The following is a 22015-nucleotide window of genomic DNA, read 5'->3' on the forward strand; positions in this document are numbered from 1 at the left end:
AAAGTGATTCAACTTTAAAATAAATATAGATATCGATCTAGCCCTATTTCAAATCCACAAGAGACATTGGGAAATTAGATCTAAATACAATGTGTTCTTTAATATTTTAATTAGTATATAATTGAATTATTTTTATAGATCTAGACAACATGTGTAGTTTTTCTCCCCAAATAAATGATCTATAAATAGAATCGTATCTCGAAGGATTAAAAAAAAAATTAGACTAAAGGTCAAAGTTAACAACCCCCACCCCAAACAAAATTGCGATACAGAAAACACCAACAAATGAACAATAGCACAGTAGGCTTCTATTATGTCTGATAAGTTATGTGTTTAATTGGATCTACTGAACTTCACAAATTTCGAATCTAGATCTACATATATATACTGATAGTCTATAGCCTTATAGACGCTAAGACAGTAGCTAGATCTAGAGTAGCAACGAGTATTATTAATGTGACTAAGAAAGTATTTAATTATAAGACTTACTTAGAATTTATATATATTATATATTATTTGTTAATTTATTAATAATAATAATTTAATTGTCTAAGACTAATTCCTGTATACCACTAGAATTAGAATTAGAGATCACTAGCCACTACCAAGCCTATTTCAACTGAACTAGACTAGTAATGTGTAGTAGGTTAGGTAATTTCTGTAGGTTAATCACTAAATGATACTAAATGTGTCTGAAAACAGTACAATGATAATATGATCAAAATAAAAGTAATCTCATAATCTAATCTGCTATCTATATTAACTATATAAGTCTATATACTCTAGCCTAGGTGTGCCTAGAGAATAGGAGACCTAGATGACAGACTAGATCATAAAATCAAGGCTAGGAATTCAAAAACAAGTTACTGACACTGTGGCTGTGCATCACATTCACATCGAATGCTGTTTGTTTTTATAATGTCCTTTTTTCGTTGTGTTTGTAGACTACCAGTAACTATAGAGACTATATACTACATAGGTCATAGATCTATTATTCTAGATCTACTTCTACAGGCCTAAACTAAAAGTAAAGTGACTGAAGACAGATCTAGTTTACAATGACTAGATTTAGTAAAGAGATATATAAATCTAGACTTATATACATTATCTATATATATAGCTTTATATTTAACCTAATAATATAATAATAAAAAGTGACAGGGACTAATTAGTTTATTATTAGATTCTTGATCTAATTAATGAGTATATTTTGATCTTTGAAACAGGATGGCTAGTCATGGTAGACTTTCGTTAGTTTTACCCAATTTCGGGAAGTATTTAAGTTCAAACAATCCACTATTAAACTGCACTACTTCATACATGCGCACAGGACAATCGAGTGCTAGACCTTTATGCCTTTCTCATTGTGGTTTAAGTTCCCGCAATATATCAACAACCACAGATTATCCAGAATTTAAAGACTTGGAAGAAATCAAGACACACGATAACTTGTATAAATTTAGCATCAATAAACCAGAAGTATTTTGGTCAAGGCTTGCTAGGTCAAGATTAACATGGAGCAAAGACTTTACACATGTCATGAAAGGAGATTTTCTACAAGGAAAAATGGAATGGTTTACAGGAGGGACATTGAACGCATCAGGTAAGGTAGATAATTGGTGAAACTTTAAACATTATTTTAGTAGTGGTCAATAATATAGTAACATCTAAAATCAGATTATCTGGCCACCTTTTATGATGCAAATAATAAATGTATTTGTTTTTTCTTGCCAGCAATGTTATTGTAATTAACTGATAAACCCAATGATCTATGTCGCTGACATGAAAAGAATGAGCGAATAAAGTTGCAAAGGCTAGATCTAGTTAGAAGGGGGATATTGAAAGCTTTAATATGGCCTACATCTAGTCTATATGGACCCTTTAGAAGAATAAATGGAGCATTTACACAAAAATGAAAGATACTGCAATGTTGTTTTTTTTACTGTATAAAAGCCCTATATATATATGCTTGTGGGTAAAGGAAAAGGTGGTTGCTGAAATTCTTTAGACAACAACAGTATGAATGTTAATGTCAAATAGTGTGTTTTTCATCTGATATATTAACTAATCCAAATAGTTGTCTTTGTTATAGATTTTTTTGAGAAGTAAATGTTGAGTGGTTTAATATGTGAATATCTTTCTACTGTTAAGGAAAAAAAACAAAACAAAAGCAAATTATCAGACTAATGTAAAAACATTTTTTGGCCAAAATCATGCACTTTGTTTTTCTCTCCCCTTTACCAGAAGCACCCTTAGTAATATACTAAAAAACTAACTTGTCTAATTCTTCATTTTGTCTGATCTTTATACTGATGAACTTTCTGCATATGTCCTTGAAAAATAAAGGCTAAATCTAATGTCTTCCTAGTTTAAAAGCTGCTTTTTAATAATGAAGAGCTCTCATTTCCTTCATGAATATTTGAATCTCCTCAAATATCATGTACAAAAACTATGCTTATAAAAAACTGAACTCTTTGCTCGCCTCCCAAGTGAGATGACCACATCATGTTCTAAATATTAAAAAAACATTGTTGCCCTGTTAATAACATAAGTAATGATTTTCTTTTGTTTTCAGTCATTTATTAAAAACTAAAATGTATCTTTTTGCTTTACTTTTCAACGTTTTTAGTGAACTGCATAGATCGACACTTGAAAACTCACGGAGACAAAGTAGCTTTAATTTGGGAAAGAGATGAACCAGGCACACATAGTGTCTATACCTACAGGTTTACAAAGATTCCTTTTGTTTATTTCTCTCTCTTTCTCTCCCCAACTGCTTCTAATATATAAGATCTAATTAAAGGATTCAAGATGATGTTAATGATAATTTAAAATGTAGTCACAATGAAAAATCAACATAGATCACAGTCCATAGGTATGGGGAGCTGTCTATGTCACACAAGTCATGAGTGTAGCACGCAGAAAAATCAACATAGATCACAGTGAATAGGCATGGCAAGCTGCCTATGTCACACAAGTCATGAGTGTAGCTCACAGGTCTAAGCGGCTTGATTATACAGGTAATCCTTTGCTACATGACTTTGCTATGCAGGTTCCAACTCTGCAGCACAGCTTTCTGGTGTGAGTCGCCTTATCACACTACACCTCATCACATATTGCTTGCCCTACTCACGCCACCACTGACATCTCAACCTTTTTGTCATTCCAGTAACTGGGCCTCTATAAACTTTCCCTCATACTGGCCCTTGACTAATAAAATCTCCTTTGTATAGTAGTGTCTATTGAAGCTAGAAAGTATTATAATTTCCATTGACTGAACGCATGATCACAACTCATAGACATGTGTTTTCAAATTGAGTTAAGTTGAATGGATTCCCACACTTCACAACAATAGATAATACAAAATGTCTATTGAAGATATAATTAAGAATATTGTTTTCTAATTGATAATGACAAGAAATAAATACATAAAACAAGTAAAATAAAAAAAAAAATTAAAAAAAAAAAAAAATCTCTTTTTCTGAGAAAAATCAATGGTTTCACAAGACTTTTCTACCAGACTTATATTTCTACTTAATTGTTATTACATGAAATACAAATTATAGTGGTTTTTTTTATAACCCTTTCTACAAATAAATAAATGTACATATTTTTACAAAGCTTGTATTAACTCGCTCTGTTAAAAAGGTTGTACACTTTATTTCTGCGACACCCAATCTCAGATCAAGCTGAAATTTTGAACAATTATTTCTTTTACCTCACAACACAAGAATCAATAAAAAAAATTTAAACAATTAGATAATTAATTATTGGTAACTAATTATTTGGTATTTTGAACAAGGGAAAGAAATTGTACTTGACTTTTTTTTTTTAAAATGATTTTAAAAAACCAATTATGGTAAAATCCACCCAGATATTCCTTTCTTCCCCCTCCTTCCCCCATCTTCCCAGGTTCAGACAAGGGATAGGATCATACCTTATTGAGTTAGCTAAAAACATAAAATAGCACTAAACAAAAACAATTGGTAAAAATATTATTAATCACCAGATATATTTTGGTTGGTCTAGATCTAGTACAAATTTAATTACATGACTGATCCAAACTCATTCAGTACACTTCATATAAGGTTTGTTTTTTTTTAAAAAAGGATTTTTCTTGTTTTAGTTTCTTTTATAAAATATTTATGAAAATTTATTTTTCAGAAAGCTCTCGGAGATGGTGGGAAAAATCGGCAATCTACTTCTTAAAAGTGGTGTTAAACCTGGAGACAGGGTGGCCATTTACCTTCCTAAATCTCCAACCGCTGTTGCCACAATGCTTGCCTGTGCAAGAATAGGAGCTATACACAGTGTTGTGTTTGCTGGATTTAGTGCTGATGCCCTGGCTGGAAGAATTAATGATGGTAGGTACACATGTCTAAGTAAAGAGTGAAGTTCCCCATTAAGACCTTGCAATCTATGGGGCAGATGATGTTAAGGTCATGTTTCTATGGCTAATGAGCAGTCTGTCATGTGGCCAGCACAACAACCAACAGCCTTTACTTCCCCAACTAAAGTCAGGTACTCATTAGATTTGGGTGGACTCAAGGGTGCCCTAAAAATCCCAAAATTCAAAATGCCAGTCTTCACAGACATTTGAACCCAGGACCCCAGGTTTGGAAGACTAGGGCTTAACCACTCAGCCACCATGCCCCCTTACATGTCTAGGATGTTTTTTAACTATCTCCTAAGCTTTTTAGAGCATCACCATGCTTGAGAGTTGTTAAGGGGTCTCATTCTCAAACTGTGAAGGAAAACAGGGCATATCTTATGACTTCATTGTGCCCTAGAAATAACTAATTAGAATTTAATTTATCTAGTGAGTTTAGACTTGTTAATCTAATATATATGTTTAAATGTAAGCTGTATGAATGTGTGTATGTCACACATAGAAAGCAAAACTGTTTGACCGATCTTGATTAAACTTGGCATAAATGTTGCTTAGATGACATAAAAAAAATATTTAAAGAGCTAAATTTATCTCTATTAAAGAATGAAACTTTTAACAAATCGCGTAAACCTATTTTCACATTATATTGTATTTGTTATGAATATGTTGGCTAAGCAGGTAAACCATTGTTTACATTTTACTTTTATTTTCATGGCAGAAAAAACAAATTTGAAGAGAACATTGGCCATGTTTGACATAGATCTAAATCCAGTGCACTTGATCAGTAATACCCAAACTAAAGCCTGTGGTCGCAGGTCATATCCGGCTAGTACCAAATATAAGACTTCAGCCTAGTGTGAGGAGGGAGTAGTTTCTTATAATTCATATTACTAGTAAGCCTTGACAAATAGGTTTATGTGATTTCAATATTGGGCTTCAAGCTTGTGAGATTATTCTTGTCAGGTTTATTCAGGATTTCCATTCTTGGTTTTTTTTCTATGGCTTGGTTATATAGGAGGCCAAATAATTCACTAAAAACTGCAAAAAACAGGACAGACAGATGTTTTTCACTTTCACCTATCAATCAAGTGGTTGAACTCATAATATGGCTTGAAGGGGGACTATCCTTAAGTTGTTCATTTAAAAAAATATTTTCCCTCCAATAAAAGGAAAAAGAAACTTTTGTTGGCTAATAAACAAAGTTTTGCTCTCTCAACCAAGCTCAAGCCGAAACTGTTGTTACTGCCAATCAAGCTGTGCGAGGTGGTAAGCTGATAGAGTTGAAAAAGATGGTGGACTCTGCAGTCACCAGATGCCCTTGTGTGAAACGTGTGTTGGTGTACAACAGAACAGAAGCTAAAGTTCCAATGGGTAAACTGGATATTGATATGACAAAGGTTAGTTCCAATGGATTAACAGGATATTAAGTCAATACTAATTTTCAATGAATCATTTAGAATTTAGGTGACATAAGTTAGGTCAAATGTGTAAACTTGATATTGAATGTGTCAAAGGTAAGTTTGGATTGTAAAACTTCATATTTGCATTTTACTAAAAATATTTACATATTTGATTATAATTTAGTTATAATTTAGACTGGAGAAAAAAAAGATTTATCATACATTTTTCAAACCCTTTGTTGCCTCAAGATCTGTTACAAGAATGAATCTATTAGATGGTTGGAGGGATAAGAATTTGTATTTTACTACGGACTAGAAGCCTAAACAAACATTTTATTAAAAGAATGAAAAATGGGCAAAATCTGGAGAAAGTTAAATGGATTGATCTTTCTTTTGGTAACATCATTTTTCAATTGCCTCTGTCCCTAAAATGGGCAAACTATACTTGACCTGGGAACAACACACTCTAAACACAATTTAATTTCTTGACTTAACTTCTTATTGTAAGGAATATTTTCAGAAAATGTTTTTAAAATATTTACTTGGAGATTTATTTTTATTGAAAAAAACTTTGGCAGAAAAAGGGAGCCAAGATAAAAAAGAAATTATAAATGATATAAAAACTGAATTAAGTTACTTGTTCATGTGCAAAACTTGTGAACTAACTTGAATTGTGACCCTTTACTTATTGTTACTTTTTTTTTAAAAATCTCATCGTTATAAACCTAAAATAAGCATTTCATTTATTAAATGGATGCCATCAATGTTATTTAGCTGGGTGGTAAAATGCTAAGAATCAATAGTTTTAGTCCAATCCAAAACAAAAATAAAAAAATCTTAGACTTAAAATTTATTTATCTTAGGGTGCCTTTTAGCTAACCCACTTTTGGGGAAAATTAAAACAGTTATTTATTATGCTGGCCACATGACAGCCTTGTTTATTTTAGGCCACAGAATCAGAACAGAAAAAATATCTGCCCCATGGACTTAAAATCTAAATGAAAAACTTATTAAATCTCTGTTATTCCTATTCAAAATAAACAAAGACCTCTCACTATAATATTTGCACTTGATCTGCAGGCGACACTTGGTGAATCAACTGACTGTCCAGTAGTGCAAAGAGCAAGTGAGGACACTCTGTTTATGTTGTACACATCAGGGAGCACTGGTTCTCCTAAAGGCATCACACACTCCACTGCTGGCTACTTGCTTTACTCAAATGTCACTTTTAAGGTAAATTTACACAAATGTAATGCTCAGTCAGTGACTAAACTTGTTACACTAGTTTCACTCTGAAATATTCAAATCTTATTGAAGTTTCTTCAAAGTAGAAATGAGATGAGTGGACTGAAAAATATAGAAGTGCTGATCTTAGAGAGGAAGTGGAGATGGATTGGTCACACCCTTAGAAAAGATACCAGCAACAGAGCTAGGCAGGCCTTAGAGTGGAATCCCCAGGGAACAAGACGCAGAGGAAGACCAAAAAGAACATGGCGACGCAGTGTACTTGAAGAAGCAGAGAAGACCGGGAAGAGCTGGGAAACCATAAACAAAAACTAGCAAGAGATCGTGGAGAGTGGCATGTTTTTGACGAGGCCCTATGTTCCATGAGGAACTCAAAGGAGTGATGATGATGATGATTGAAGCTTCTTCATTGTGAAACTTTTAAAGTTAATGTAAAATAACAAACTACTACTTTCATTTGGTTGCATAATCTAAATATATGAAGCATTAAATTAAATACTTAAAAATTTATCCAGATAAACACAAATACATAGACACACATAGACACAAAAATGCAGGTATACATACATGGGCACAAATACATTGACACAAATATATAGGCACAAATACATGTCTTTTTCAAAGAAATAGAATTGGTTCTATGATGAAAAATTACAAAATTATTTTATTTGTATGTTTTTTACTATCTAAAAAATGTTAGTTTTGTGTTGCTAAGATGGCCTATGCAGTGCCAATGGTCATAAACTTTAGTTTTGTTTTGGAGTATTTTTACTAGTTTCTTCAGAATTGAAGATTATTGTATCATTGCCCAAACCTCATGCTGGACAATATGGGATGGAGGTGGTTAAGGTTCTAACTCATGTCTATTGTGATCATAGTCTGAAGCAGCCATCTCAGGTCATACATTTTTAGTTAAGGTTATCATTACAAGGCATGGCCCAAAATAGTGTCAATAGATCATAAATTATAGTTTTGTGCTGTTGGTGAATGGTCTAAATAATACATAAATAAATAAAATAAATAAATAAGTACCGGTATATATGTTTGTATGTATGTACACATACATTATACATACATTCATTTAAAGTTTTAAATTACAAAATTGACCCTGCATACAGTGTTATTCTGATAAAAATAATGTTATACTTTGCAGCATGTGTTCGACTACAGAGATGGAGAGAAGTTTGGTTGTGTCGCTGACATTGGCTGGATCACTGGTCACTCCTATGTGTTATATGGTCCACTGTCTAATGGTGGTACCACTCTGCTCTTTGAGAGTACACCAGTTTACCCTAATGCTGGTACAGTTTTTCTGTCTCATTTTTCACTTGCATCATTATGAATTCATACTTTCTGCTTTAGCATCCTTGCTGTTACTTCCACTGAGTCCCACCTTTAGTGACCCTGTCCACCTTGCCTAGACGACCAGTTTATCCCCATATTTCACTCCATGTCTTTGATCTCGGTTTATTGAAAAGTTTGACTCAGACCTGAAAGTACATTATCAACATTACATTTTTTTGTCATAGAGCTACACAACAAGCTCAGGTTTATTCCACATTAAACCAGAGCTAGGAATGTGATGTAACAGCAAAATTAAAGTTTGTGGAATTGTTTGTTGTTTTTTTTTTGGTCTTTTTTCTCAAAGATTTTTTTTTTAGAGTTTTTAGATTCCCTAAGTATTACATCCTAGCTAGAACCTCAACAGAGGATAGCTTTGGTCAGGGTTAGAATCTGGGATCATTATGGTGACATTCTGAAAGGCATACCACACTACCAGACAGTCATTACAATAATTAAAACACTAAACACTATTTGGTATTAGACTTACTCTAGTAACAAAGTTCTATTTCAGTGCACCATTTAGGTTCTTAAACACCAAAGTTATCTCTCCTTTTATACTAGTTATCTTATCTACATGTCACTTTGACATTTACTTTCCTGAGAAATCTTAAGCAGAGAACCTTTATCATGAGACTAAGAACCTTAACTTACAATTTTAATAATAAACAACCAGATAAAGTTATTTAGCCTGTTTATTCATTTTATAGGGGGCTTAACTCTTTCTTTTTATCATTGTACTCCATGTTCAGAGCAATCTCTATTAATACCTTCAAATCTAACAATTTCTATAAATACCTTCGGATCTAATAATTTCTATAAATTCCTTCAGATGTCACAATTTCTATAAATGCCTTTAGATCTAACAATTTCTATAAAACACTTTTAGAATCTGAAGTTAGAAAGGATGTTGTAAAATTGTATTTTTAGCCTGTATTAGGATGAAAGATAAAGATGTAGGCATTTGCAGGAAGACCCCCTGACACAACATATTCTAAATTGTATTAATTGGTTATTAAAAATACCATTTTATTACGTACAAATCAAATTCACTGAGCACAAAACAAAAAGCTCCACATGAGATTATAACAACTTTAGGGTGTTTCTCTTTCTTTGTTAACACAGCCATTTCTGATCAAGGACTTCTGACTTCTGGCACAAATGACCTTTTGCCTGCACTTAAAAAAAATATGTTTGATGTCTATAACCCATTGATAATAATATTAAATCCTAGCTTTAATAAAAAATGCATTTTGTTTTCAATGCCATAGAAGTGTCTATTGTTTTTTTTTAACACATTGTCAACTGAGTCGATAGTTTGCAACAGATTTCTTTTACTTAAATGTAATTTCTTTTTATTAAATATAAATAAGTAGTTGACAGTCTTCCCCAAAAGAGTTTGATACTTGACAACATTTTATTAACTTGATAGTAAATCCCTTTTTTGCAGGCGCTCTGTTTAAGTCCCATTTTACTTACAAAAGTTAATTTGCTTTTTGTTCAGGTCGCTACTGGGAAATGGTGGAGAGGTTAAAACTTGATCACATCTACTTAGCCCCAACATCTCTACGACTGTTGTTAAAATCAGGAGATGAGTTTGTCAAAAAGTATGACAGATCTAGCCTCAGGAAGCTTGGATGTGGTAGAGTACTCTTATTAACACTTAGATTATGTTCCTGTCCTACACCTTGATAAACTTAAGACTTTATTGTTGTTATATTGTTGTTTTTTCTAACAAGTTTATGCCTTTAAAAGGTTCTCATGTTTGAATCCTGACTTAAGCTGAGTTGTGCTTGCCGAGCCCCTTAAGGCAGCAGAAACACCTTTTCCTAGATAGATGGACTAAATTGTGCCGATGTGCCTAACCTCAAAACTCCTAGATAGATACACCCCCACACACACACACACACAGGTCCAAAAAAAAGAGATTAAATATAGTGCTCTGAGCATGCTATAACACAAAAGATGTACTATGTAAAATAAGTTTTAAAAAAATGAGAATTAAAAAAAAAATATCACTGCTAGTTTATGTTGTCAAGTTTGCGGCACAATTGTGCTTCGTGTTGTCATTGTTTCTCTGCCATTATAGGCTTCACATTTATATCATTGTGGGAAACGTGGTCGAGAGGCCAAGTACACTTGAACTTGGCTTGGCTACCTAGAAGGGGGCTCGAGGTTCGACACCCAACTCGGGCAGTTGTGTTTACTGAGTGCCTAAAGGCAGCATGGAAAACCAACTCCTAGATACCCCCCCCCCCCCCGGTTCACAAATGAGATTGGACAAAAAGCGCTCTGAGCATGCTATAAGCATGAAAGTAGCGCTATATAAAAGCTATAATATATATCATTCTTATTTAGCTCACCATTGATATGACAGATGTGTTCAACAATGTAAAATATAGTAACACATATAAATATGTTGCTATCATAGATGTGTAAAGCAATGTTAAATCTAATAACAACATTCAATACAGATATGGAAGATGTCCTAGACAATCTAATCTTCACATTCGCCTATCTTTTGGATCACATGATCTGTTGATGATCTCTCTCCATTCCCCTCTGTCTTTTGCCTTTACTATAATCTGTTTCAATGACAGGCCTATTCATTCTTTAATGTCTTCCCTTTATGTTTACCTCTTCTTCTTTTCCCTGATATTTTTTCCTGGAGGAAGGTTTAGTATGATCTTCTTTTATCACCCCAAAAATGTAGACATTAGTTGACTTGGTACTTAGATTTATGACTGATATCATACTTTGATTTATGACTGATATCATACTTTGATTTATGACTGATGCCATACTTTCTTTAGTGTTGACTTTCTTATAATGTCAACCCTTGAAGCATGTTTCAGTCAAGTTGTATCTGTAATCTGCTCATTCAAGTACTTGAACATTATTATCTTGTTTTGCTTTTGTCATCATATTGTTGATCTTTTTTGTTGTATTGAGGCTAAAATTGTGGTTACATTCTACTGGGTGGTCGCTAGAAAACCTGAACATTTGTCAAACAGCTGTTTTTACAAAGAATAATTTTTACAAAGTTTTTTTAAAGGTGTATGTTATATTAACACGCTCATAAATTATCAAAATGTTGTACTGCACTTTAGAGTAGTGTCGTAACCTTGAAATTCAAACTCGTGTAGCCTTTTGAAGGGTAACTTTTAAGATATCGTTCCAAGCTCTATTTCAATCATCAATAGAGTTTATGTCACGTTGGCAATTCTGAAACTCCTAATCAAAATAAAAATGAGTAAAGCACACATTTTATTCATGATCTTATCTGACCCTCAAATTTTCCGCTTTTCTAGCGACCACCCTTTTGTTATACTTACCAGAAACAAACTGTATAGGATTGCCTACAATATTTTTAACAAATACATTTAAAAAATTGTTAATAAAATGCATGATTTTAACAAATGCAAATATGAAACATAAATATTGATTCAATAAACAATGATGTCGTTTCTAAATTTCAGTTGGCGAGCCTTTAAACCATGAAGCTTGGGAGTGGTACTATAATGTGGTTGGAGAGAGACGATGTGACATCATAGACACTTGGTGGCAGACAGGTAGAGCCTGGCGTTCTTGTGCTTCTGTTTTACTTTTATATTTATTTTTAAACTTTTCTTGTTGGCTGCATGAAACTATGTTGAACATCATGAAACTGTGTTGAACATTGTTGTTTAAAAAAAAAGCAACAAATTGCCACGTTTTTAAAGATTGCACAAGGTATTCTTTGCTTGGTTAATCTATACTATACATCTTAGAAGTGCAAACTAATCTAAAACTGATCAAAATAAATTAATTTAAACAAGATACAATTTTAATTTGTAATATTTTATTCTATACAATTGTTTGATAGTCTTGTATTCACAATGTTATGAACTCTTTGACTGTGTCAGCTCTAAACTTTCTCCCGCTCTCCCCCTTTCTTCTGTAGAATGTTGATCTGTAACTTAGTGGTTGCCTACTTAGTCAACTAATTTAGTCCACTTTTTTTTTCTTGTGTTTCTTGGCCCTTTCTGTTTGAATACAAAAAATATACAACTCTGAATGTTAAAAAAACTTCTCACTACCAGTACCGATAATATTAATTTTATTGGCTCAAACAATGGAAGTTCATTTTATTAAAATTGTCCATCTCAGCGTTAATACTATAAAGAGTATGTTTGTTTAAACCTTGTAGCTTGTAAAATATTATGTTTACCATACTAGTTTTTTATTTATTTATAGAAACAGGTGGTGTGTGCATAAGCCCCCGGCCTTCCGAATTAGGTGCCGAAATCATTCCAGGTATGCCAATGAGGGCCATGCCAGGAATAAAATTAGGCCTCTATGATTCTGAGGTTAGTAACTGTCCCAACTGTCATTATTTGAAAGGGGCAGAGCAGCATTGCAAAAAAAAAATCGGATACTTAACAATGAGAAAAAGAATGTTTATATCATTTAATTAGTTTCTTAGTGTGTCATAAAAATTATGCTTTTTTATATCAAGTTTTATAGGTCTTCTTTTAGAGTTTGGCATATCTAGTGTTGAAAGTAATGGTGTGTGGCCAGCTTATAACTGATGGGACTAAATTAAACAATTTTTTTGCAGATTATGTTACGTTATTTCCATGGTCAAAGTCTAACAAGGGTATGCTATGGTTTGTCCATTACCTTTATTTTATCCAACTGATGTCAAGTACCTAATAGAAGCTAGTTGAAGTCAGTCCAGAGTTCCTAACTTTAGTGGCAAGCTTGTTTCCCTATTGGACTCACACTTGGAATCTTCACATAGGCAGCCAAGGACTTAACCACTTGACTACCTTGTCTCATGGATCCAAAATTTCAAATTATTTGTTTGGTATAGAAATAAATATGTAGGTTGGGCAGAATTTTAAACCATAAAAAAAATCAAGATTTAGAGAGAAAAACATGTTAGTTATCTTATCTTATGAATGAAATACAAACATTACTTCAAAAAAGAAGATGATTACATCCGTCGCATGTTTCTAGGTCAATATTGTCATGCATGCTAATCAATGACTTAAATTCTGCCAAGTCATTGGTTTTCCTGGCTGACTCAGGCAACCCATTCCATGCTCTAATAGCAATAGGAAAGAAGGAGCATTTGTCCTAGCATATGAAACAAGGAATGTGCCTTTATCTTTGTGTTTTTCTGAGATTTTATTAGGTTTTGTTTTTGTATTTGAAGATTATGGTTCAATTTTTTATGTATAATTGCTACTTAACTTTTAAGTCTTCTATTCTGAAGGCTTTCTAAATTTAGTGATTTAGAGTGGTGTTACTCTATTCAAATGTGAATAATCATTTGTTATTAATCTCACTGCTCTATTTTGTGTCTGTTCAAGTTTCTTAATGTTTTCTTGAGTTGAGGTGTCCCAAACAGAGGATGCATATTCTATTATTGGCCTAACCAAGGTTAAATAACATTTTAGTTTTATGTTCGTATTTGATTTGTAGAAATTTCTTTTTATAAACCCTAATGCTTTGTTTTATTTTTTAATATTTTCATCAATATGGGGATTTCATGATAGTTTTTCATTTATTATAACACATAAGTATTTTGCATTTTTAGTCTGTATTACTGGTTTACCATGAATAAGATAAGTGGTATTTATTTTTAGTTTTTCTTTTCTACTCTAAATAACTGACATTTTTTTGGGTGGGATCTTTTTCTAGCCTATATACACAATTTACAAATGAATAATGCAGATTATGAAAAGGATGTCTTTAAAAAGATCTGTAATGGCTTTGTCTGTGTTGGTCATAGCAAAATATGTAGGTCACATACTGCACTTTCATTAATCTTCCTATTTGATAACAAACCTTATTAAATCTTTAAAAAAATAATGTTCAACACAATTTTAATTTTTTTCTTTGACTTAAAAATACACTAGAACAACAATCTCCCTAGGTTTGATTTATTGTCTGTTGTGCTTACATCTCTTCAAAATGAGTGTTTGTATTAGGTCTATATTATCTAGCATTAGATCGATATTATCTAACATTGGATCTATATTATCTAGCATTAGATCTATATTATCTAGCATTAGATCTATATTATCTAGCATTAGATCGATATTATCTAACATTGGATCTATATTATCTAGCATTAGATCTATATTATCTAGCATTAGATCTATATTATCTAGCATTGGATCTATATTATCTAGCATTAGATCTAGATTATCTAGCATGCCAAATGAACAGTCTCTATCTCAACTCTCAGTGAACTAACCATCTCTCAACCACCTCTTCCATTCCTGCTTAATATTCATTATTTACTATTTGTCTGTTAAGATACAATGAACGATACATTCCATTTGGTTATCCCCCCCCCCTCCAGGGTAAAGAAGTGAAAGGAGAAACTGGAGAGGGTGCTCTGTGCATCTGTCAACCCTGGCCTGGAATGGCAAGAACCATTTATAATGACCATGATAGGTTTCTGAAGACTTACTTAAAACCTGTGCCTGGTAGGTTTGTATCTGTTCACATACTACATTTGAAAGATTGGTTGAAATTATTGAAGGAAGGTTGATAGGCTCATTTCAAGGGAAGGAATTTGAGTTTTTGTGAGGCATTGTGTTGGGTTGAAAAAAAGTTTCTTTATTGTTAACACCTGTTTTCATCACCTATCAAGTGCAGGATGGCTGCCTGGTCGTGCGGTTTGCGCGCTGGACTGTCGTTCGAATTTATCTATGGTCTCGGGTTCAAACCCTGCCCGCTCCCTTCCCCAGTCGTCCTGCGGGAGGTTTGGACTAGGAAGTAAACTATCTTCAACTCTGAAGGAACATCTGAAACATGTAAAACATTTTACAAACAAACACTTTACTTGCTTACATTAGAAAGCTTTAAATTACTTGTATATAGTTAGATATGCTTCTCTAGAAAATCTTTTGTAGAATTAATTTTGTTTTCAAAAAGGATTGTTTATAGTATTATTTTTGATGTACACATGAAATGTACATTTAATTCAGAGTATCATTTGTTGTCAATTTTAATAACTATTTAAGAAATGAAGACAAATATGTCCAGATCTCTTAGATGACAGGGATGGCCGCTTGGTCATATGGTTTGTGGTCATGGTGGTTCTTGGTTCAACTGCTTCCATCCCTTGCCTTCTTCTAGAGGTTTGGACTAGGACACAATAATCATCTTTTCTAAAGAAACAAAAAAAAATAAGCAAGGCTCTAAGTTTGAACTCTCTTGAAAACATTCTGAGCACATACATCACAGCCAGGTGGTCTTGAAAACATTCTGAGCACATACATCACAGCCAGGTGGTCTTGAAAACAAAAAGTCAGTCAAGCTTGTATTAGATTGGATCCATAGCAGCCATTTGATTGACTCTATTAAATAAACTCCAATGCCTCAGACTCTTACAGATTCTGTTCAAAACTTACTCATATTGCCACTGACAAATATTCTTTATCAATACTCTCTGGCCACTCTGCAGGAGTCTACTATACTGGGGATGGTGCACATCGTCACAAGGGTGGCTACTATCAAATAACTGGACGGATGGATGATGTCTTAAATGTCAGTGGTCACAGACTGGGCACAGCTGAGATTGAAGATGCCTTGGTGTGTATTTAATATATATTTATATACAAATATAATATTTAACTACTGAAAACCTAATTTATCACATTCCTATCTCTTTTTAGTGAGAGCGTAGTGTAGTATAGTAGCAAATCAAAATTGTGGACGATTGTTTGAACATGGTGATTTAATGTGTTACAGGATGATCACCCTGATGTGGCTGAGAGTGCTGTGGTTGGTTTCCCACATGACATCAAAGGAGAAGGTTATTCACATTGTGAAACTTTTTATTTTGTCAAACTACACAGATTTCACAAAGATAATTCATGTACACATACAATGTGTACTTAGTTCTTGGGAAGGAATTCCAAACCTTGTTAATCTCCTTGTCTTTCTCCAATATTTATCCAGCAATCAATATTTTATCAGTGTGGATTCTATTGGTTCTGATTTAATCTCCCTTCTATGACAGCACAGAGGTACAAGATGTACCAAACCACACTAGATGATTCTTTCTATGAGGTTTTTTTTTTTACAACTTTACACTATAGTTCTCATTAACTTGTATAACTTTTAATATTGTTTTATGTTTCAACTTATACTATGTAGTTGCAATATGTTATTTGTGAACATGTAGAAAATATTCTATTGTAATGAATAATTTTGTTAATAAAAAGAATCAAGTTAAGACATTTGGAGGCCTTCAATTCGATGATTAATACTTTATAGTTATATAATAATTATATTTCTTTTCTTTTTGGTGTTCAACAGTGTTATATCTTTGTTCTCTAGGAATCTATGCTTATGTGGTGCTCAAGGACGGAAGAACTTTAACAAAGAAAGAATTGGAAAAACAATTAAAAGCACTCATCAAATCAAAGATAGGAGGTCTCGCCTTGCCTGAAATTATATTGGTAAATAAGGACATTTTTTTCAAAATATTGTTATAGTTTGTTTAATTTTGGAAACATTTTGAATGTTACTTCTTACATTTAAGTCCAAAGCTCCTGCAAGGTGGCAGAGGACGGAAGCAGGGAGGGTCTGTATTCAGAACCATGGTGTTGACTGTAGGCAGCCATTCCTTAACATAAGAAAACTTTTTTTTTATTTTACAGTTCACTCCTTCCCTCCCAAGAACTCGTTCTGGTAAAATTATGCGAAGAATTCTTCGTAAAGTTGCCTCCAACAAATTTGATGAGCTCGGAGACACGACCACTCTCAGTGAACCAGAGGTGGTGGACTTTATTGTAAAGAAGCACAAAGAGTTAACAGAAGAAAAATAAGCATCCGCGGAATGGGGGATCCTTAAAACCACTTCATACAAGGTGTGGTTTTATTTGATTGGTTTGTATTGATGTATACCAAATAAATATTCTATCTTTTTAAACATGTTGATTGTGATAGCATCTACCTAGCTTATATATTTATATATTGACTCACCTAATGTGCAGCTATTTGTTTTTATATAAAAAAAATAATTTTAATGCCTATTCTACTGGAGTAGATTTACATCTGTTAACGTGCCTTGTAGTTGGCAATAATTTCTCTTTTCAAATTTTTAAAAAAAAAATTATTTCAAGAACCTTATAGATTCTCTGAACATTTTATGTGAATCTACTTAATGCAATGTATGGCTGAGATCAGTGTGATGCTGTCCTTGTTACATTCCATTCTAATCATTTAAAAAACTGAGCAGCCCGGTGAAAGTTAAAAACTTATTCAGTCATTTCTTCAAATCTTTTGATAAAATATGTACTGGAATTTATACCAAAAAAAACAAACCTTTAAAAGTTATTTATACAGTTTCGTGTTGTTAAAAAAACTAGTAAAGAGTCTCAGTTCATCCTAGTTGAGAACGAAAGCTTATGATTGGAAATCCATCTGTAGATATGACCTGTCTGAAATAATCAACTTTGTGATATGAGCCAGTGCTTTGACTACATGTAGACAGTGTATATAAAGTATTCTTGTTTGACTGTTATAACACTGTACTCAAATACTTCAGTAAATATGTACATGTTTTATGATGTAATAACCCATAACTTTCTATTCTACTGGCCATGTAGCAGACACATTTTTTATTGTTATAATAGCAGGGGTACTAATTGTATCATTCATCTACATTACTTGTACAAGCAGTTTGATTTACAATCAAATTTTGAGGTACATGCAAACATCTTTCAAATGAAAGCAATTTTATTATCAAAAGTAACTTTTGTTTTATTCCCTTATAATTATGAATGTTTTAGGTTATTGAATTTGTATTTATTTCTAATGTGCCATAAAAATCATAAGTGCTGTGATTTTATATATTGTGCATATTATTCATAATAGATCATTCAGTCCATAATAAGTAATATGATTGTCATTGAAACCTAAATACAAAATAAATTTTAACAAAATTGTTGAAATGTTTTGCATAATCAAGATATTTAAACAGAAAAGTTTAAACATTGTATAATTCCATCTGATGATGTTCCCAGACTAAGACTTCAATAATTATTACTACTATTTGTATTAGAAACGTGTTCTCACTATGCACCATGATGATAACAACAATGAATAAATAAACTATGTAATCCTTCTGTTTGTTCATTTTATTTCTTTATCAGTGCATAGACTTTGATGATGAGCATTGATGACAGATTAAACTTAAAATGTTATGAGCATTGATGACAGATTAAACATAACATGTATTGATGACAGAATAAACTTAACATGTTATGAGCATTGATGACAGATAAAACTTAACATGTTATGAGCATTGATGACAGATTAAACTTAACATGTTATGAGCATTGATGACAGAATAAACTTAACGTGTTATGAGCATCGATGACAGATTAAACTTAATGTCTTACATTAAACAGCAGTAAGAACAATAAGTAAAAACCATTAAATTTTGTCATTCACTTTAATTGCTATACAGAAAGATGAGTCAATTTTTATGATTTACTTTTCTTAAGAGGTGGAGGTTTTCCTTCAACAATTCCTTCCTCTGTACCATCACTTTCTTCTGAGCTGTCCTCTTCACTTACTCCATCATTGTCTTGAGATTCTTCTGTTCATTAGGAAATACATTACACAATTGTCTATCATGTTTATTAAAATTGTTTATTCATGCTTCAGGCTAAACAAATATTTCAATAATTGTAGTTTTAACCAACATTGATTACTAATTGTACTAAAAGATCACTGCATCTAGATGCTGCTGTGAAACTGTTTAAATATTCCTTGCCTTGCCTCCATTCATCTTTCATTATGAACTATTATAATATAAATTTAATAAACTATGTGCTGAACAGAATTACATTATTTCATAACAATTACAGAAGAAAAAAATAAGTAAAAGTAAATAAGTTCCCCTTTCAGACCTTTTTTGGTCTATAGGGCAAATGATGTAAAGGTAATCTGTTTCTGTGGCCCACGCTTAACAAGGGTGTTATGAGGCCAGCACAACGACCAACAGCCTTTACTTTTCCCTAACTAATATTAGGTACCCATTAGAGCTGGGTGGACTCAGAGGCGCCCAAAGATCCCGAAAGTAAAAATCCCAGGATTCGAACCAGGGACACCAGTTTGGAAGCTAAGCGCTTTACTGCTCAGCCACTGCGCATCCTATTTAAGATGAGGTCATTATATAAAGACGGAATATTGTGTGAAATTCCCTCTTATGATATAAACATGTCTATATTATGAATCTAAACACAGCTACTCAGAGCTAGATGTGTTCAAGTAAAATGATTTTCAGTAACTGATTCATAGACTAAAGGAACATAAATAATACAATTTCTTATCTTTAGATCACTCTAATTGATTTCATTAGTATATTCAATTACATCTATATTGACTTTACCTATAGTATAAGTATACAATAACAATAATTTAATTTATAGAGCACTGTTAACAAACAAAATGTAGGCTCAAGACGCTGTGATAACATTACAAACATAAAAATGAGAGCTAAAATGACAAACTAATCTAAAAAAAAGTTTTAAACAGATAGGTCTTAATGTTCTTTTTGTAGATCTAATCTACATTCACATTTCATTGTGACATCATCACATGGTAAATGATGTTGTTCTTCAGAAGTTCAGTTAGCCATCTTTTTGCTACTTAGCTGTGAGTCTTTTGCAATGTCATTTTTTTAAATTAAATTTTAGATCAGGATAGTACTAAAAAATTAAAATAGTAAGACTACATATATTTATTATTTCTATCTTTAGTACTACTACAGTACAGTAGTACAACAATACTAAATAAACTTATACTAGTTATTATGCTTAAAATTTTAGAACTATATAGACTCTAGTTCTAGACTGACTAGAATCACTAGATCATTCTAGTAGATATCTAGTTAATTTATATTGATAGACTAGATAGATTCTAGATGAGGCCAGTACTAGAATAGATCATACCGGTATTTCTATATTTAGTATTTATATATAAATTATAAGATATAGTCATAGTTATAGTAATACTACTTATACTGCTACAACTACGACTACAGTAAAGTAATGTAAATGAGTACTAGACTAAAGAATAGATGTAGTAATAGTACTAGTAGATCTAGCCACAATCTAGAACTAGTAACTAGTGACCTAGGACCTAGGGCGTCCTAGGGCTAGGCTAAATGCTAGACCTAAGAGTAAGACCTAGGCAGATACTCTCAGCTAGTCTAAGTCTAGACTCTAGAGTACACTAGACTAGAGTCTAGAGAATAAGTTCAATAATTTCACAGCAAATACTTACTAAACTAAGTAAACTTACTTAGTTAGATCTAACTTAGACTTAAAAAATCGATCTAAAATGTCTAAAAAGTATAAAAAAAGTAGTAAAAGTCTACCTGTAAATTTACATTGCGCTTTCTCGTCGTTTACAATACTAGTCATAAAATTGTTGCTTTCCTCGTGAACACGTATAATGGAATTTTTCAAACTATTTAAATTCAATCTGCATTGTTGATTATCAACAGGCTGGGAAATGTTATGCTTGGAACCATTTCGTAATGTAAATTCAATGTTTACATTCGCCATCATTGGTTTGGAGCACAGGGGAAGTCACTCAGACATATAACACAGACCTATATATGTATATATATTTGTTATACAGAATCATAAAAATATGTGGCCATGGCTAAACTTTCTAGACGATTTCGTCATCATCATGTCCTTGACTTTCGTCGTAGAGGTGCTGTGACAGTTTGTAGAGGTGCTGTGACAGTTTGTAGAGCTATTGTGACAGTTCGTAGAGGTGCTGTGACAGTTCGTAGAGGTGCTGTGACAGTTCGTAGAGGTGATGTGACAGCTCGTAGAGGTGCTGTAACAGTTCGCATAACTAAATCCCTTCATTTTTCCGGGTCAGCAGCTGTTCTTAGAAGAATATCAAGAGAGAGGCAGGTCCATTCTTGTACACAGTCTAGCAGTCCAGCCAGCTTTTCTTTGGACAACCCTTTCTTCGTACTCCCTCCACTGTACCTTAGAGATGACTTAATTAGTCAGTGAGTCATGTCTTACAATATGACCAAAACCAGCCAGCTTTCGTCTCTTCACAGTATTGAGGAGTTCCACCTTTTTTTTTTGCCAGTCAGAGTGTTGACTTGTTACAGTATAAACTTATTTGTCTTCTTTTCCTGGTCTCTAATTTCCAGCATTTCTCTGTAGTATCTACTCTCAAAGTCTTGAATTCTTCTTTCAGCCTCAACGTTCAGTGTCCAACTTTCACAGCCATATAGCAGCACAAAGACCACTCGCGAAGAATACAGCTTTAATTTTACTGGGAAGCTGATGTCCCTCTTACAGATTTTCCACAGTTTGCTCCTGACAGCAGATGGCAGGTTTTTATCTCTTTAATTGATCCTCCGTCTTTTGCTGTTTGACCCTAGATATTTAAATGAGTCTACTTTTTGTAATGTTTGTCCATTTAACTGTATGCAACATATCCACAAACCAGTCTTTTGCCTTTTTGCACTAATTTCCATGCCAACTGCTTTAGCTGCAGCATCCTATTTCGTAGTCAGATGTTGTACGGTGACAGTTGTACCTGGTATGCATTTTCTCCAATGAGGTCTATATCATCTGCAAACCTG

The 22015-nt window shown here is 32.9% G+C and overlaps 1 protein-coding gene and 2 long non-coding RNA genes across 3 annotated transcripts; 1 reads left to right on the forward strand and 2 right to left on the reverse strand.

Moving 5' to 3' along the window:
- The first annotated feature begins 306 nt into the window (after positions 1 to 306).
- LOC106055383 (acetyl-coenzyme A synthetase 2-like, mitochondrial) lies at positions 307 to 18511 on the forward strand. Its single transcript, XM_013211611.2, has 15 exons — positions 307 to 456; positions 1227 to 1603; positions 2630 to 2726; positions 4165 to 4364; positions 5612 to 5787; positions 6871 to 7023; positions 8189 to 8336; positions 9881 to 10018; positions 11856 to 11948; positions 12613 to 12725; positions 14732 to 14858; positions 15842 to 15969; positions 16129 to 16192; positions 16720 to 16841; positions 17043 to 18511. Coding segments are annotated over exons 1-15 (2106 nt in total). The 5' UTR covers positions 307 to 454; the 3' UTR covers positions 17211 to 18511.
- Positions 7680 to 8938, reverse strand: LOC129925388 (uncharacterized). Its single transcript, XR_008777153.1, has 2 exons — positions 8867 to 8938; positions 7680 to 8525 (listed from the first exon to the last, which is right to left on the reverse strand). It is a non-coding gene; the product is annotated as an uncharacterized LOC129925388 (long non-coding RNA).
- LOC106055385 (uncharacterized) lies at positions 17492 to 21063 on the reverse strand. The gene is made up of 2 exons (XR_008777151.1): positions 20774 to 21063; positions 17492 to 18988 (listed from the first exon to the last, which is right to left on the reverse strand). It is a non-coding gene; the product is annotated as an uncharacterized LOC106055385 (long non-coding RNA).
- Between the last annotated feature and the right edge of the window lie 952 nt (positions 21064 to 22015).

This window comes from Biomphalaria glabrata, chromosome 3, assembly GCF_947242115.1.
Source record: "Biomphalaria glabrata chromosome 3, xgBioGlab47.1, whole genome shotgun sequence".
NCBI classification, from domain to species: domain Eukaryota; kingdom Metazoa; phylum Mollusca; class Gastropoda; family Planorbidae; genus Biomphalaria; species Biomphalaria glabrata.

What these genes read in the sequence shown, in the direction of transcription:
- LOC106055383 (XM_013211611.2), top strand. An exon ending in AGGGACATTGAACGCATCAG is followed by an intron (nt 1,604 to 2,629) that starts GTAAGGTAGATA and finishes CAACGTTTTTAG; the next exon opens with TGAACTGCATAGATCGACAC. An exon ending in ACATGACATCAAAGGAGAAG is followed by an intron (nt 16,193 to 16,719) that starts GTTATTCACATT and finishes TTTGTTCTCTAG; the next exon opens with GAATCTATGCTTATGTGGTG.